This window comes from Coregonus clupeaformis, chromosome 8, assembly GCF_020615455.1.
Source record: "Coregonus clupeaformis isolate EN_2021a chromosome 8, ASM2061545v1, whole genome shotgun sequence".
NCBI lineage: Eukaryota > Metazoa > Chordata > Actinopteri > Salmoniformes > Salmonidae > Coregonus > Coregonus clupeaformis.
In genome coordinates, this window is record NC_059199.1 from 66376582 (window position 1) to 66394428 (window position 17847).

The 17847-nt window shown below is 43.4% G+C and overlaps 1 protein-coding gene across 1 annotated transcript; it reads left to right on the forward strand.

Moving 5' to 3' along the window:
- Positions 1–26: 26 nt before the first annotated feature.
- On the forward strand, positions 27–9433 carry LOC121573065 (prokineticin receptor 2). The gene is made up of 2 exons (XM_041885097.2): positions 27–1003; positions 8479–9433. Exons 1-2 carry the CDS (start codon positions 549–551, stop codon positions 9167–9169), a joined length of 1146 nt encoding a protein of 381 aa, XP_041741031.2. The 5' UTR covers positions 27–548; the 3' UTR covers positions 9170–9433.
- Positions 9434–17847: the final 8414 nt, after the last annotated feature.

A 17847-nucleotide genomic window follows, 5' to 3' on the forward strand; every position in this document is an offset into this window, starting at 1 on the left:
GACACAAGGAACACAGCATAGGCCTACCTCATGCTTTAAAACTCAAGGAAATTAAGGAACAAACGATTATGTGGTCTTTAAAATGTCAGTCCATCCAAATTTGGTTTCCTCAACATCTGGGAAATGTTATGTTGCACGTCCTCATGTTCTCCCTCCCAACGGATGTATTATATCACTGATGTTAAAATACTGTGCCACGTAAAATGTTGTGCCACTATGTCATTGTAAGATCTCTATGCTAAACCTTCTACACACATTCAAAGGGGGACAGTGAATGGAAACGGTATTAAAATCCAAACCATGGCATAATTTCCGTCCTACTTTTTACTGCAAAGTTAGAAGAGTCATAATGTGTAAATTATGGATGTAGTTATCATTTTAGCATATAGGGCATATCTCCTGGGAAACATAAATTACCCTAAAGGTTTAGTTGGTGTTTATGATTGAATTGTTGTAATTTTACAGGCATTTTCCCCTTTTAATTCAACCAAAATAACATTGTTGTGATTTGCCTTGCAGTTAACCTCGGTTGAATATGTTAATCCAACATGGGTGAATGTCACAATAACAGCAGTTTCGCCATGATGCAAGACCTGCCAGAGAACTGTCCTGACTCTTTCAATGCCAGCTACGAACTGGACTATGGAGTTCCACTGGAGGAGATACCCGACACAACGCAGGGCCGTGCGTTTTTTGTGGCCACCATTGTCATAGCCATGGTCCTGGTCTGTATCATATTAGTTTGTGGCATTGGCAACTGTCTGTTCATTGCCTCTCTGGCACGCTACAAAAAACTCCGTAACCTCACCAATCTCCTCATTGCTAACTTGGCCCTGTCGGATATTCTGGTGGCTGTCGTGTGCTGTCCGTTTCTGTTGGATTACTATGTGGTCAAGCAGCTGTCATGGGACCACGGGCTTGTGCTGTGCGCCTCAATCAACTATTTACGCACGGTGTCCCTGTATGTGTCCACCAACGCGCTGCTGGCAATCGCAGTGGACAGGTGGGTGACGCGTTTGCAGGTGCATCTCTCTCGGTCACAGAACATAGCAAACAGTTTTTCCATATTCACACAACAGAAAATTAATCCCACTATTACCATTCTGTCAACTATCTATCTATCAATCAATCAATCAAATGTATTTATAAAGCCCTTTTTACATCAGCAGATGTCACAAAGTGCTATACAGAAACCCAGCCTAAAACCCCAAACAGCAAGCAATGCAGATGTAGAAGCATGGTGACTAGGAAAAACTCCCTAGAAAGGCAGGAACCTAGGAAGAAACCTAGAGAGGAACCAGGCTCTGAGTGGCAGCCAGTCCTCTTCTGGCTGTGCCGGGTGGAGATTATAAGAGTACATGGCCATTTAAGGCCAGATTGTTCTTCAAGATGTTCAAACATTCATAGATGACCAGCAGGGTCAAATAATAATCACAGTGGTTGTAGAGGGTGCAACAGGTCAGTACCTCAGGAATAAATGTCAGTTGGCTTTTCATAGCCTAACATTCAGAGGTCGAGGCAGCAGATGCGGTAGAGAGAGAGTCGAAAACAGCAGGTCCGGGACAAGGTAGCACGTCTGGTGAACAGGTCAGGGTTCCATAGACGCAGGCAGAACAGTTGAAACTGGAGCAGCAGCACGACCAGGTGGACTGGGGACAGCCAGGAGTCATCAGGCCAGGTAGTCCTGAGGCATGATCCTAGGGCTCAGGTCCTCCTGGAGGGGAGGGAGAGAGGGAGAGAGAGAGAATTAGAGGGAGCATACTTAAATTCACACAGGACACCAGTAAAGACAGGAGAATTACATCAGATATAACAGACTGACCCTAGCCCCCGGCACATAGACTATTGCAGCATAGATACTGGAGACTGAGACGGGTGGGTCGGGGGACGATACCCCCGAACAGGGCCAACCAGGCAGGATATAACCCCACCCACTTTGCCAAAGCACAGCCCCAACACCACTAGAGGGATATCAACAGACCTGAGTATAGCCCACAAAGATCTCCTCCACCGCACAAGCCTGAGGGGGCACAAAACCGGACAGGAAGATCACGTCTGTGACTCAACTCACTTAAGTAACGAACCCCTCCTAGGGACGGCATGGAAGAGCACAAGTAAGCCAGTGACTCAGCCCCCCCGTAATAGGGTCAGAGGCAGAGAATCCCAGTGGAGAGAGGGGAGCCGGCCAGGCAGAGACAGCAAGGGTGGTTTGGCACTCCAGTGCCTTGCTGTTCAGCTTCACACCCCTGGGCTAGACTACACTCAATCATAGGACCAACTGAAGAGATGAGTCTTCAGTAAAAACGTAAAGGTTGAGACTGAGTCTGCGTCTCTCACATGGATAGGCAGACCATTACATAAAAATTGAGCTCTATAGGAGAAAGCCCTGCCTTCAGCTCTTTGCTTAGAAATTCTAGGGACAATAAGGAGGCCTGCGTCTTGTGACCGTAGCGTACGTGTAGGTATGTACAGCAGGACCAAATCGGCGAGATAGGTAGGAGCAAGCCCATGTAATGCTTGGTAGGTTAGCAGTAAAACCTTGAAATCAGCCCTAGCCTTAACAGGAAGCCAATGTAGAGAGGCTAGCACTGGAGTAATATGATAACATTTTGGGGTTCTAGTCAAGATTCTAGCAGCCGTATTTAGCACAAACTGAAGTTGATTTAGTGCTTTATCCGGGTAGCCGGAGAGTAGAGCATTGCCGTAGTCTAATCTAGAAGTGACAAAAGCATGGATTAGTTTTTCTGCATCATTTTTGGACAAAACGTTTCTGAATTTTGCCATGTTACGAAGATGGAAAAAAGCTGTCCTTGAAATATTCTTGATATGTTCGTCAAAAGAGAGATCAGGGTCCAGAGTAACGCCGAAGTCCTACACAGTTTTATTTGAGACGACTGTACAACCATCAAGATTAATTGTCAGATCCAACAGCAGATCTCTTTGTTTCTTGGGACCTAGAACTAGCATCTCTGTTTTGTTTGAGTTTAAAAGTAAAACATTTGCCGCCATCCATTTCCTTATGTCTAAAACACAGGCTTCCAGGGTAGGCAATGTTGGGGCTTCACCATGTTTCATCGAAATGTACAGCTGTGTGTCATCCACATAGCAGTGAAAGTTGACATTGTGTTTCCGAATGACATCACCAAGAGATAGAATATATAGTGCAAACAATAGTGGTCCTAAAACTGAAGTTTTTTTATTTTTCGGATCACGGTTTGCCTTTTTCAAGAGAGGCTTTATTACTGCCACTTTTAGTGAGTTTGGTACACATCCAGTGGATAGGGAGACATTTATTATGTTCACCATAGGAGGGCCAAGCACAGGAAGTAACTCTTTCAGTAGTTCAGTTGGAATAGGGTCCAGTATGCAGCTTGACGGTTTAGAGGCCATTACTATTTTTCTGAATGTGTCAAGAGATACAGAATAAAAAAAACTTGAGTCTCCATTGATCCTAGGTCCTGGCAGTTCTGAGCTTTGGAGAAATATGCAGATTCAAAGTGGAGTCCGTAATTTGCTTTCTAATGATCATGATCTTTTCATCAAAGAAGTTAATGAATTTATCACTGCTGAAGTGAAAGCTATCCTCTCTTGTTGAATGCTGCTTTTTAGTTAGCTTTGCGACAGTATCAAAACGAAATTTTGGATTGTTCTTATTCTCCTCAATTTGGTTGTAAAAATACAGTGGCTTACGAAAGTATTCACCCCCCTTGGCATTTTCCCTATTTTGTTGCCTTACAACCTGGAACTAAAGTGTTTTTTGGTGGGGTTTGTATCATTTGATTTACACAACATGCCTACCACTTTGAAGATGCAAAATATTTGTTATTGTGAAACAAACAAGAAGTAAGACAAAAAAACAGAAAACTTAAACGTGCATAACTATTCACCCCCCCAAAGTCAATACTTTGTAGAGCCACCTTTTGCAGCAATTCCAGCTGCAAGTCTCTTGGGGTATGTATCTATAAGCTTGGTGCATCTAGCCACTGGGATTTTTGGCCATTCTTCAAGGCAAAACTGCTCCAGCTCGTTCAAGTTGGATGGGTTCCGCTGGTGTACAGCAATCTTTAAGTCATACTACAGATTCTGAAATGGATTGAGGTCTGGGCTTTGACTAGGCCATTCCAAGACATTTAAATGTTTCCCCTTAAACCACTCAAGTGTTGCTTTAGCAGTACGCTTAGGGTCGTTGTCCTGCTGGAAGGTGAACCTCCATCCCAGTCTTAAATCTCTGGAAGACTGAAACAGGTTTCCCTCAAGAATTTCCCTGTATTTAGCGCCATCCATCAATCCTTCAATTCTGACCAGTTTCCCAGTCCCTGCCGATGAAACACATCCCCACAGCATGATACTGCCACCACCATGCTTCACTGTGGAGATGGTGTTCTCAGGGTGATAAGAGGTGTTGGGTTTGCGCCAGCATAGCGTTTTCCTTGATGGCTAAAAAGCTCAATTTTAGTCTCATCTGACCAGAGTACCTTCTTCCATATGTTTGGGAAGTCTCCTTCATTGCTTTTGGCGAACACCAAATGTGTTTGCTTATTTTTTTCTTTAAGCAATGGCTTTTTTCTGGCCACTCTTCCGTAAAGCCCAGCTCTGTGGAGTGTACGGCTTAAAGTGGTCCTATGGACAGATACTCCAATCTCCGCTGTGGAGCTTTGCAGCTCCTTCAGGGTTATCTTTGGTCTCTTTGTTGCCTCTCTGATTAATGCCCTCCTTGCCTGGTCCGTGAGTTTTGGTGGGCGGCCCTCTCTTGGCAGGTTTGTTGTGGTGCCATATTCTTTCCATTTTTTTATAATGGATTCAATGGTGCTCCGTGGGATGTTCAAAGTTTCTGATATTTTTTTATAACCCAACCCTGATCTGTACTTCTCCACAACTTTGTCCCTGACCTGTTTGGAGAGCTCCTTGGTCTTCATGGTGCCGCTTGCTTGGTGGTGCCCCTTGCTTAGGGGTGTTGCAGACTCTGGGGCCTTTCAGAACTGGTGTATATATACTGAGATCATGTGATAGATCATGTGATACTTAGATTGCACACAGGTGGACTTTAAATAACTAATTATGTGACTTCTGAAGGTAATTGGTTGCACCAGATCTTATTTAGGGGCTTCATAGCAAAGGGGGTGAATACATATGCACGCACCACTTTTCCTGTATTTCCGTTCCAATTTTCTGGAAGCTTGCTTCAGGGCTCTGGTATTTTCTGTGTACTAGGGAGCAGATTTCTTGTGACAAATGTTTTTTTGTTTTTAGGAGTGCGACTGCATCTAGGGTATTACGCAAGATTAAATTAAGATCCTCAGTTAGGTGGTAAACAGATTGTTGTACTCCGACGTCCTTGGGTAGGTGGAGGGAGTCTGGAAGGGCATCTAGGAATCTTTGGGTTGTTCGAGAATTTATAGCACAGATTTTGATGATCCTTGGTTGGGGTCTGAGCAGATTATTTGTTGCGATTGCAAACTTAATAAAATGGTGGTCCGATAGTCCAGGATTATGAGGAAAAACATTTAGATCCATAATATTTATTCCACGGGACAAAACTAGATGCAGGGTATGACTGTGGCAATGAGTAGGTCCGGAGACATGTTTGACAAAACCCACTGAGTCGATGATGGCTCCGAAAGCCATTTGGAGTGGGTCTGTGGACTTTTCCATGTGAATATTGCCAAAAATTAGAATATTATCTACCATGACTACAATGTCCGATAGGAATTCAGGGAACTCAGTGAGGAATGCTGTATATGGCCCAGGAGGCCTGTAAACAGTAGCTATAAAAAGTGATTAAGTAGGCTGCATAGATTTCATGACTAGAAGCTCAAAAGACAAAAACATTTCTTTTTTGGTCAATTGAAATGTGCTGTCATGAACCTCAGGTGACACACATATTTGACCTACTTTCCTAGCAACATATAATACAGTATATATGCACTTTGAGCATCTGGAAATATATAAATGCAATCAATTATTATTATTATTATTATTATTATTAATAAGAACATATCTTATATTGTAACCCTGAATAGTTACATAGTAAACATGTCAACCCACACACATGTTCAGTGCTCTCATATCCTCAGGCCAACACTGATGTGTGTTCATCAGTGCTCATCTTCAACCGTTGGTGTGACAGGATGATATTTGTCATGTTTGTGCTCCCTTATAAGCCTCTATGTGTGTATGCGTGATGTGTTCATGGCAATGAGCGTCCTATTTTTAGGTGGTTGTAAACAGTTTATGTAAAAATACATGCATGCAACATCAAATACAAATCTTATTCGTCACATGCTTAGTAAACAACAGGTGTAGACAAACAGTGAAATGCTTACTTAGGGGCCCTTCCCAACAATACAGAGAGAAGGAAAATAGAGAAATAATAGAAAAGTTAAATATGTAATAATAAAAGTAATAATAAATACACAATGAGTAACGATAACTTGGCTATAATAATTAATATAAATAAATAATTGGTCATTTAGCAGACGCTCTTATCCAGAGCGACTTACAGGAGCAATTAGGGTTAAGTGCCTTGCTCAAGGGCACATCGACAGATTTTTCACCTAGTCGGCTCGGGGATTAGAACCAGCGACCTTTCGGTTACTGGCACAACGCTCTTAACCACTAAGCTACCTGCCGCCGGCTACATGGGTACCATTGGTGGTTCCAAACTTCTTCCATTTAAGAATGATGGAGGCCACTGTGTTCTTGGGGACCTTCAATGCTGCAGACATTTTTTGGTACCCTTCCCCAGATCTGTGCCTCGACACAATCTTGTCTCGGAGCTCTACGGACAACTCCTTCGACCTCATGGCTTGGTTTTTGCTCTGACATACACTGTCAACTGTGGGACCTTACTGTATATAGACAGGTTTGTGCCTTTCCAAATCATGTCCAATCAATTGAATGTATCACAGGTGGACTCCAATCAAGTTGTAGAAACATCTCAAGGATGATCAATGGAAACAGGATGCACCTGAGCTCAATTTCGAGTCTCATAGCAAAGGGTCTGAATACTTATGTAAATAGGGTATTTCTGTTGATTATTTTTAATAAATTAGCAAAAAGTTATAAAAAGCTGTTTTCACTTTGTCATTATGGGGTATTGTGTGTAGATTGATGAGGGGGGGAAAATGATTTAATCCATTTTAGAATAGCAAAATGTGGAAAAAGGGAAAGGGTCTGAATACTTGCACTGTATGTACATATAACTAGAAATAAAGTGACAGATAATAAATGGTAGCAGCAGCGTATGTGATGAGTCAAAAAGGTTAGTACAAAAAGGGTCAATGCAGATAGTCCGGGTAGCTAGTTGGTTAACTATTTAACTAACTATTTAGCAGTCTTATGGCTTGGGGAAGAAGCTGTGCAGGGTCCTGTTACCACTCACGATACATGCCAGCAAACATAGACTGGAAACCTTTGAACATGAGTGTAACAGTTAATCTGCTATCATCACATCAATTTACTTATTTTCATTTCACTCCAAATTAGATCAAAAGCCAGTCGAAACAAAGTTTTGCAAGTTGCATCATGCTGTTAAGTTCCCTCCAAAATGGTGAAGTCAGATAGCATTGCTAGCTGCATGCTGTAGGATAGGTAGGAAAATGAATAATGACCAAAAAAAGGTGGAAAGCAACAATACTTAACCTAGATAAGAAAATCACCTTACTGTCATCACAGAAAGCAAATTTAATGCATGAATAGGAATATACATCTTTATCAGGTGTAACTAAGATATGACATAGCAAAGTATTTGTTTTATAACAATGTCAGATAGCCATGTCCTGTGGTAACATAACATTCCCAGTGAAGAAAGAACAATTGAGCAACACCAATGGGTTCCCCACCGAAGATCCATCACCTGCTTTTAGTTAGTCCTATCACACTGCCCTTCTAGGACCATATGGGAGGAAGTTACTTGGACAAGGCTAATCATTTTTTGACATGCCCAACTATGTAAGAATAGATATTTATAATAATATGCCATTTAGCAGACGCTTTTATCCAAAGCGACTTACAGTCATGTGTGCATACATTTATACATATGGGTGGTCCCGGGGATCGAACCCACTACCCTGGCGTTACAAGCGCCATGCTCTACCAATTGAGCTACAGAGGACCACATCTATCTATTTATGAAGATAGATAATCTCCCGTCATCTCAAAATGCTAAAGCATTTCCAAATTCCCTATTATTGCTCTGTGCAGGGTTTGGTAGGAAGCCAAGAGACCGTAAGTTCCATAATATAATTCCAGGTTCTGGATATTAATAATTTTCCCTTGTTAACAGTCCCATCAATCAAGTTCTACATTGTGACAGATTTTCCAAGATTGTCCAAGATCATCCAATAACCTCAGAGAGATCACTTTGTCTTCCAACTCCCTGGCATTTAAAGCTTGACATAAAACACCTTGACACTCATAACTCAAACCTTCCAACTGGTTTCTTTCCATTGTTTGTCTGTCTTTTCCTTGTGTTCCCAGGTACATGGCCATCGTCCACCCTATGAAGCCTCGCATGAATTACCAGACAGCCTACAGCCTGATTCTGGGCGTGTGGATTGTACCCTTAGTCATCTCCATCCCCTCTGCCTACTTTGCCTCCGAGACCACATACCCGCACATCTCCAGTCAGAGCCACAAGACCTTCTGCGCCCAGATCTGGCCTGTGGACCACCAGCTCTACTACCGCTCCTACTTCCTCTTCATCTTCGCCCTGGAGTTCGCCGGGCCCGTGGCTGTCATGGCCCTGTGCTACGCCAGGATCTTGCGGGAGCTGTGGTTCAAGAGCGTGCCTGGCTTCCAGACAGAGCAGATCCGGAAGCGGCTGCACAGGCGGCGGAGGACGGTGGTGGTGCTGATTCTGGTGCTGACTGCCTACGTGCTCTGCTGGGCGCCGTACTACGGCTTCACACTGGTGCGGGACTTCCACCCCACCCTGATCTCCAGGGACAGGAACTCCCTGGTGGCCTTCTACATTATCGAGTGCATCGCCATGAGCAACGGGGTCATCAACACGCTGTGTTTCGTGAACGTCCGCAACAACGCCAAGTGCATGCGGACGGTGACCAGGCTGCGCTGGAAGTCTATCAAATGTGCAGCAGGAAAGACGGCGGATGAGCACACCTCGTCTTTACGCGTGACAGAGGATGTAGAGTGCACACGCCTGAGATAGAGGCCTGATCCTGAGATGACCGTCTCTGTGGAAAGGCTTGGATAGAATCAGTAGTAGACCAAGTGGATTCAGGCATGTTGCACACTTTTACTGTTCTTTAAGATCCAAAAGGGTGAGATATAAGATTGAGTCAAGGGAACGGTTTGGCATTGGACAAGAGGTCCAGACTGTTGACACAGAGTAGGGCTGCACGATAAAGGCAAAAAATCAAATTGCGATTTCTTAACCAAATATTGCGATTGCAATTTGACATACAGTACATTTTAGTCATTTAGCAGACACTCTTATCCAGAGCAACTTACATGATCAATTAGGGTTAAGTGCCTTGCTTAAGGGCACATCGACAGATTTTTCACCTAGTCGGCTTCGGGGATTAGAACCAGTGACCTTTCGGTTACTAGCACAACGCTCTTACCCACTAAGCTACCTGAACTCCGCTACCTGAACTCTGTGAAGCAGTACCAGTCAAGTTTGGACACACCTACTCATTCAAGCATTTTTCTTAATTTTTCTTATTTTTTATATTGTAGAATAATAGTGAAGACTATGAAATAACACATATGGAATCATGTAGTAACCAAAAAAGTGTTAAACAAATCAAAATATATTTTATATTTGAGATTCTTCAAAATGCCACCCTTTGCCTTGATGACACACTCTTGGCATTCTCTCAACCAGTTTCACCTGGAATGCTTTTCCAACAGTCTTGAAGGAGTTCCCACATATGCTGAGCACTTGTTGGCTGCTTTTCCTTCACTCTGCGGTCCGACTCATCCCAAACCATCTCAATTGGGTTGAGGTCGGGGGATTGTGGAGGCCAGGTCATCTGATGCAGCACTCCATCACTCTCCTTCTAGGTCAAATAGCCCTTACACAGCCTGGAGGTGTGTTTGGTCATTGTCCTGTTGAAAAACAAATGATAGTCCCACTTAGCCCAAACCAGATGCGATGGTGTATCGCTGCAGAATGCTGTGGTAGTCATGCAGGTTAAGTGTGCCTTGAATTCTAAATAAATCACATACAGTGTCACCAGCAAAGCACCCCCACACCATAACACCTTCTCCTCTATGCTTTACGGTGGGAACTACACATGTGGAGATCATCCGTTCACGCACACCGCGTCTCACAAAGACACGGCGGTTTGAACCAAAAATCTCCACCGGTCTAATATCCATTGCTCGTGTTTCTTCGCCCAAGCAGGTCTCTTCTTCTTATTGGTGTCCTTTAGTAGTGGTTTCTTTGCAGCAATTCGACCATGAAGGCCTGATTCACACAGTCCCCTCTAAACAGTTGATGTTGAGATGTGTCTGTTACTTGAACTCTGTGAAGCATTTATTTGGGCTGCAATTTCTCAGGCTGGTAACTCTAATGAACTTATCCTCTGCAGCAGAGGTAACTCTGGGTCTTCCATTCCATCATAGCGCTTGATGGCTTTTGCGACTGCATTTGAAGAAACTTTCAAAGTTCTTGACATTTTCCATATTGACTGACCTTCACGTCTTAAAGTAATGATGGACTGTCGTTTCTCTTTGCTTATTTGAGCTGTTCTTGCCATAATATGGACTTGGTCTTTTACCAAATAGGGCTATCTTCTGTATACCTTGTCACAACACAACCGATTGGCACAAACACATTAAGAAGGAAATAAATTCCACAAATTAACTTTTAAGAAGGCACACCTGTTAATTGAAATGCATTCCAGGTGACTACCTCATGAAGCTGGTTGAGAGAATGCCAAGCGTGTGCAAAGCTGTCATCAAGGCAAAGGGTGGCTATTTGAAGAATCTGAAATGTTAAATATATTTTGATTTATTTAAAACGTTTTGGTTACTACATGATTCCATATGTGTTATTTCATAGGTTTGATGTCTTCACAATTTTTCTACAATGTAAAACATTGTAAATATAAATAAAAACTTTTGAATGAGTAGATGTGTCCAAACTTTTGACCGGTAGTGTAGATCAAAACACTTGGGTGAACTGTAGAAATAAAATGATTTATATTAAGAAGAAAAGTGAAAAGCAGCATCGTTGTTTGGAACAATGTGTTGACTGCATTTGACCTAACAGCATGCAACCTGCGAGGAGGAAGAACTGCGCTGCTCGAGTGACAGGGGGAGGGGCTTTGTATGTCGGAAGTAGTCACAAGAGAGAGATGTCAAATGGAGTAAACTATAAAAACGTACATTACACGCAGCTGAGTGGCCTTTGAAAATATTGCATGCTTCTGCGATACGGATATTGCACATGACAATATTGCGATTTTGATGCGAATTTGATTAATTGTGCAGCCTTAACACAGAGTGACAATGTCCTGCCATGTTGATAACTTAGTTCATAATGGCACAACGCCTTACATTGTCACTGCTACCATGGAGGCCATTTTGACAAACGTGAAAGTTTAATGGAATTAGAATTTTTCACAATGTGGAATCACTCACGAGGAGGGCATTAGACTTTGAAATTATTTTGCCTGTATTTATTCAAGAGTTTTGATTACATGAAATCATGGTTACTAAACAAACAGGTTATTTAAGGTGGTTATTTCAAGTCTCTCTGTCTTACAATAAATAATTGATCAGTTTATAGTGCTTTATAATACACGTTTGTATATGAAATGTCCAACATAGTTTTGAAATAATAATAAGAGTGCTCTCGATTCTAATTTTAAAAAAATTAAACATCCAAGAGAAACTAGCAGATTTATCCAATCGAAGAATCTAAAATACATCTATTGTGGCGTGAGGCTAGGCAGACAATTAAGAGTTAGGAAAGTTAATTAATTAATCTAAGACATGCCTTCTTGTTTCAGACACTTTTTTACCATACATACTCTCAAAACACATGATTGAATAACATTCCATTCACAAATCCAGACATTACTTTACTTTGACATTTTCTAACATGCCATTCCCCACCAGCACATACACGACAGTGCTCTTAGGGCAGGTAATCATGAGACCAAGTGGAGAATACAGTGGTGGTGCACCATTAACAAAGAACGTAACCCCATAATTAAAGTATCAGTCTACCAAGCCAGCTACCAAATTGGCACAATACCAATAAGCATTTCACGGTAAGGTCTAAACCCGTTGGATTCGGCACGTGACAAATACAATTGTATTTTATTTGACAATGGCTATCAGAGGGGTCACACTGTACAGCCTGGCATGTGACAGGAGGAGTGAGATTGGGAGGAAATAACCACTGCTAGTTGGTGCTGGTCCCAGATCAGCTTCAAAAGCATGGGAGGATATTTTTGGTGACGTTGTCGCTCCTTCTCTCTCGCTATCAATTAAATTCAGTTTTCATCTGTAATCTCAAATAAATGGCTGAAAGAAATTCACTAATGATAATCTGTTCAAGTAGAGGGTGAAATAAAAATGTGATTTGAAGTCTTGAAACCACCAGATTCATTTTGGGGTTGAAATTCCTCAGGCTACTTTGAGTTCTCTCTCCTACCTTTTGGGATCTCAAGGATGACGATAACTATAAACCATTAGGTTGAATCAAAAGCATATTTTATGAGTAAATCAATTATAGAAAGCGTCACTGTTGTTGCCTACCAATTTTTCTTTCTTGTTTACAGAATTGCTGTAAACATTTTCATATGGTAGCGCCATACATAGGGGCACTAACATTTGTAATAGCATAATATTTTTTTGTTGTTGCCTTGCTTGTTATGCTACGAGACAGGAGGGTCTTCTCCAGTTAGCTTGTACTTGTTATGAGACATGCACTTGGCATTTGCAGTAATTCAAGTCAGAACCCTTACCACATCTAGGCTCAAATTAGTAATAAGAATCGAACAACCTGCCATTATGTATGTTTTTCCAGCAGGTTTCAGAAAATGTGAAAAGGAGAACATGCCAATTAGGATAATTTCAGTATTTTCAACTTTTTATCTATTTTCCAGTTTCTTATGAACATTTATGAATAGATTTGTAGAATGTATGGAGCTGTGTTTACCTGTTTTTGTAATGTTGTCAAAAGAGGGTGAATTGTGAGGGAGGCGTTATTAAAACCACTGCCTGGTGATAAACATGAGGCAGTCTTGCTGTGTTTTTGTTAATGAATGAATACATGCGGATTGGATCACAAACTGAGCGGTCGAACTGGATGTTGGCAAAAAATAAAAAAATACACCCTTCTCATCCCTTGTGAAAAGGTAATTCCCAGAAATGTCACTCCACAGAAGACATTTACTTCACACAGGGAAAAGCTTAAAGCGTGCGAATGAGAAATCGGTCGCATAGAATATGTCCTTAGGAATTATTTTACAACTCAATCAACTCCCTCATGTCCAGTAACTGAAGCATTTTTAACATGTATACTTGGAGTGGCAGCTCAAAAGGTACAACAGAAAAAGATATGGAAAATTATAAATGAAAATGTGAAATGAACTGAATATATGAAAATATATGAGTGAAGATTGTACCTGTAAACCTGCCCAATGAAAAAAAAAAGACAAAATACATCAAAATTTGCTCACAAAAAAAAACATGTATAATTAAACACTGTATTACACTCTGGGTTCTCATGATCCCAGAGGTGATAATGTAATTGGAACCATGAATAAGGAAGTGAATGTGTCAGGTTCAGAATGCTTTACAGTGACCAAGTGAAAACTGAAACTAATATTCAGCATACAACAAACATATTCAAACTAATGTAGAACTGCATTCCCATCTTGTGTATTTTTCTACATTGAGACAGACAATGAATATTGTTTTACAAAAGCATATTTACTGTAGAAAAACATGACTCTGGCATTGAGCATAAAAATCATGACAAACTGTCAATTAAACACATAACTACTGCTATAATACATTATTTATAATGCCTTCAGAAAGTATTCACATCCCTTGGACTTCTTCCACATTTTGTTGTGTTACAGCCTGAATTTAAAATGGATTAAATAACTACATTTTATGTCACTGATCTACACACAATACCCCATAATGTTTCACAAATTAATTAAAAATAAAAAGCTGAAATGGCTTGAGTCAATAAGTATTCAACCCCTTTGCGATGACAAGCCTAAATAAGTTCAGGAGTAAACATTTGCTTACCAAATCACATAAGTTGCATGGACTCACCGTCTGTAATAATAGTGGTTAACATAATTTTTGAATGACTAGCCCGTCTCTGTACCCCACGTATACAATCATCTGTAACATCCCTCAGTTGAGTTGTGAATTTAAAGCACAGATTCAATCCCAAAGACCGGGGAGGTTTCTCAATTCCTCACAAATGTCACCGATTGGTAAATGGGTAAGAAAATAAAATAAAGCAGAATATCCTTTTGAGCATGGTGAAGTTATTAATTAGGTTTTGGATGGTGTATCAATACACCCAGTCACTACAAAGATCCAGGTGTCATTGCAAACTCAGTTGCTGGAGAGGAAGGAAACTACTCAGGGATTTCACCATGAGGCCATTAAAACAGAGTGAAAAGGAGGATGCCTGTACAGAATACAATTATTCCAAAACATGCATCCTGTTTGCAACAAGACACTAAAGTAATACTGTGAAAAATGTGGCAAAGACACTAACTTTTGTCCTGAATACAAAGTGTTATGTTTGGGGAAAATTCAACACGTCACTGAGTACCACTCTTCGTATTTTCAAGCATGGTGGTGGCTGCATCATGTTATGGATATGCTTATCATCAGCAAGGACTAGGGAGTTTTTCAGGATAAAAAGAAAGAGAATAGAGCTAAGCAAAGGCAAAATCCTAGAGGAAAACCTGGTTCAGTCTGCTTTCCAACAGACACGGGGAGATGAATTCACCTTTCAGCAGGACAATAACCTAAAACATAAGGCCAAATCTACACTGGAGCTGCTTACCAAGAAGACATTGAACGTTCCTGAGTGGCCTAATTACAGTTTTGTCTTAAATCTGCTTGAAGATCTATGGCAATACTTGAAAATGGCTTGACAGAGCTTGAATCATTTTTTAAAAGAATAATGAACAAATATTACACAATCCTGGTGTGCAAAGCTCTTGAGACTTACCCAAAACAATTCACACCCAAAAGGTGTTTAACATGTACTGATTCTTTTCATTAATAAAAAAAAAAATCTACAATTTTTCTTTTCAATTACAGAACATTTTGTGTAGATCGTTGACCAAAAAATGACAATTTAATCTATTTTAATCCCACTTTGTAACAACAAAATGTGAAAAAAGTCAAGGGGTGTGTGTCACGATCGTCTTCTTGTGAGATATTGGACCAAGGCGCAGCGTGTGCAAAATACATCTCTTTATTTTGGAAGAGAGAAAAACACGAAACCGAACACTATCCAAAACTAACAAAACAACAAACGACCGTGAAGCTAAATAACGTAAGTGCACAGACAAGCAACAAACGTCCAACATAGACAATTACCCACAAACACATGATGCCCATGGCTGCCTTAAATATGGCTCCCAATTAGAGACAATAAACCACAGCTGTCTCCAATTGAGAACCAATCCAGGCAGCCATCAACATACAAACACCTAGACAAGACATTACCCCATAAACCTACAAACCCCTAGACAAACCAAAACACATACTTCACCATGTCACACCCTGACCTAACTAAAATATTAGTGAAAACAAAGATAACTAAGGCCAGAGTGTGACATAACCCCCCCCTTAAGGTGCGAACTCCGGGCGCACCTGCATAAAGTCTAGGGGAGGGTCTGGGTGGGCGACTGTCCACGGTGGCGGCTCTGGCACTGGTCGTGGTCCCCACCCCACCATAGTCACTACCCGCTTTCGTAGCCTCCTCCAAATGACCACCCTCCAACTTAACCCCACTGGATTAAGGGGCAGCACCGGACTAAGAGGCAGCACCGGACTAAGGGGCAGCACCGGACTAAGGGGCAGCACCCGGATAAGGGGCAGCACCAGGATAAGGGGCAGCACCAGGATATGGGGCAGCACCAGACTGAATGGCGGATCCTGGCTGGCTGGCTCTGGCGGATCCTGGCTGGCTGGCGGATCCTGGCTGGACGGCTCTGGCGGATCCCGGCTGGACGGCTCTGGCGGATCCTGGCTGGACGGCTCTGGCGGATCCTGGCTGGACGGCTCATGGCTGGCTGACGGATCTGGCTGCTCATGGTTGGCTGACGGATCTGGCTGCTCATGGCTGGCTGACGGATCTGGCTGCTCATGGCTGGCGGAAGGCTCTGGCTGATCCTGTCTGGCGGAAGGCTCTGGCTGATCCTGTCTGGCGGAAGGCTCTGGCTGATCCTGTCTGGCGGAAGGCTCTAGCGGCTCCTGTCTGGCGGAAGGCTTTGGCTGATCCTGTCTGGCGGAAGGCTCTGGCTGATCCTGTCTGGCGGAAGGCTTTAGCGGCTCCGGTCTGGCGGACGGCTCTGAAGGCTCATGGCAGACGGGCGGCTTTGCAGGCTCAGTACAGACGGGCAGTTCATGCAGCGCTTGGCAGACGGACAGTTCAGACGGCGTTGGGCAGACGGGCAGTTCAGGCGCCGTTGGGCAGACGGGCAGTTCAAGCGCCGTTGGGCAGACGGGCAGTTCAGGCGCCGTTGGGCAGACGGGCAGTTCAGGCGCCGTTGGGCAGACGGCAGACTCTGGCCGGCCGAGACGCACTATAGGCCTGGTGCGTGGTGCCGGAACTGGAGGTACCGGGCTGAGGACACGCATCTCAGGGCTAGTGCGGGGAGAAGGAACAGGGCATGCTGGACCCTGGGGACGCACATAAGGCCTAGTGCGTGGTGCCGGAACTGGTGGTCCCGGGCTGAGGACACGCATCTCAGGGCTAGTGCGGGGGAGCAGCAATGGGCCGGACCCGGGCTGGCGACGCGCACCGTATCCCTGGTGCGAGTGGCCGGAACAGGCCGGGTCGGGCTGGCGACGCGCACCGTATCCCTGGTGCGAGTGGCCGGAACAGGCCGGGCCGGGCTGGCGACGCGCGACCGCATCCTTGGTGCGTGGAGCAGGAACAGGCCGGGCTGGGCTGGCGACGCGCACCGTCCATTTGGTGCGAGGGGTCGTAACAGGCCGGACCGTACTGGGGACACACACCACTGGCTCTACCCCGGGAACTGGAACGGGCCGGACCGGACTGGTAATACACCCCAGTACCACTCGCCGTGCCTCTACATCTCCTTTCCCTACTTTGACCAGTGGCCCCCGTAACCTGGTGGCCTTTTGAATTCGCTCCTTCTCTGCCTCCGTCAGCCCCGTCGTCCATGCCCTGTGCCCCCCCCTAAAAAATTATTGGGGGTGCCTCTCGTCCCTCCGACGCTGCTCCCACATCCAGGCAGCCGATTCCTGAACACGCTGCTTGGTCCTTTGATGGTGGGTAATTCTGTCACGATCGTCTTCTTGTGAGATATTGGACCAAGGCGCAGCGTGTGCAAAATACATCTCTTTATTTTGGAAGAGAGAAAAACACGAAACCGAACACTATCCAAAACTAACAAAACAACAAACGACCGTGAAGCTAAATAACGTAAGTGCACAGACAAGCAACAAACGTCCAACATAGACAATTACCCACAAACACATGATGCCCATGGCTGCCTTAAATATGGCTCCCAATTAGAGACAATAAACCACAGCTGTCTCCAATTGAGAACCAATCCAGGCAGCCATCAACATACAAACACCTAGACAAGACATTACCCCATAAACCTACAAACCCCTAGACAAACCAAAACA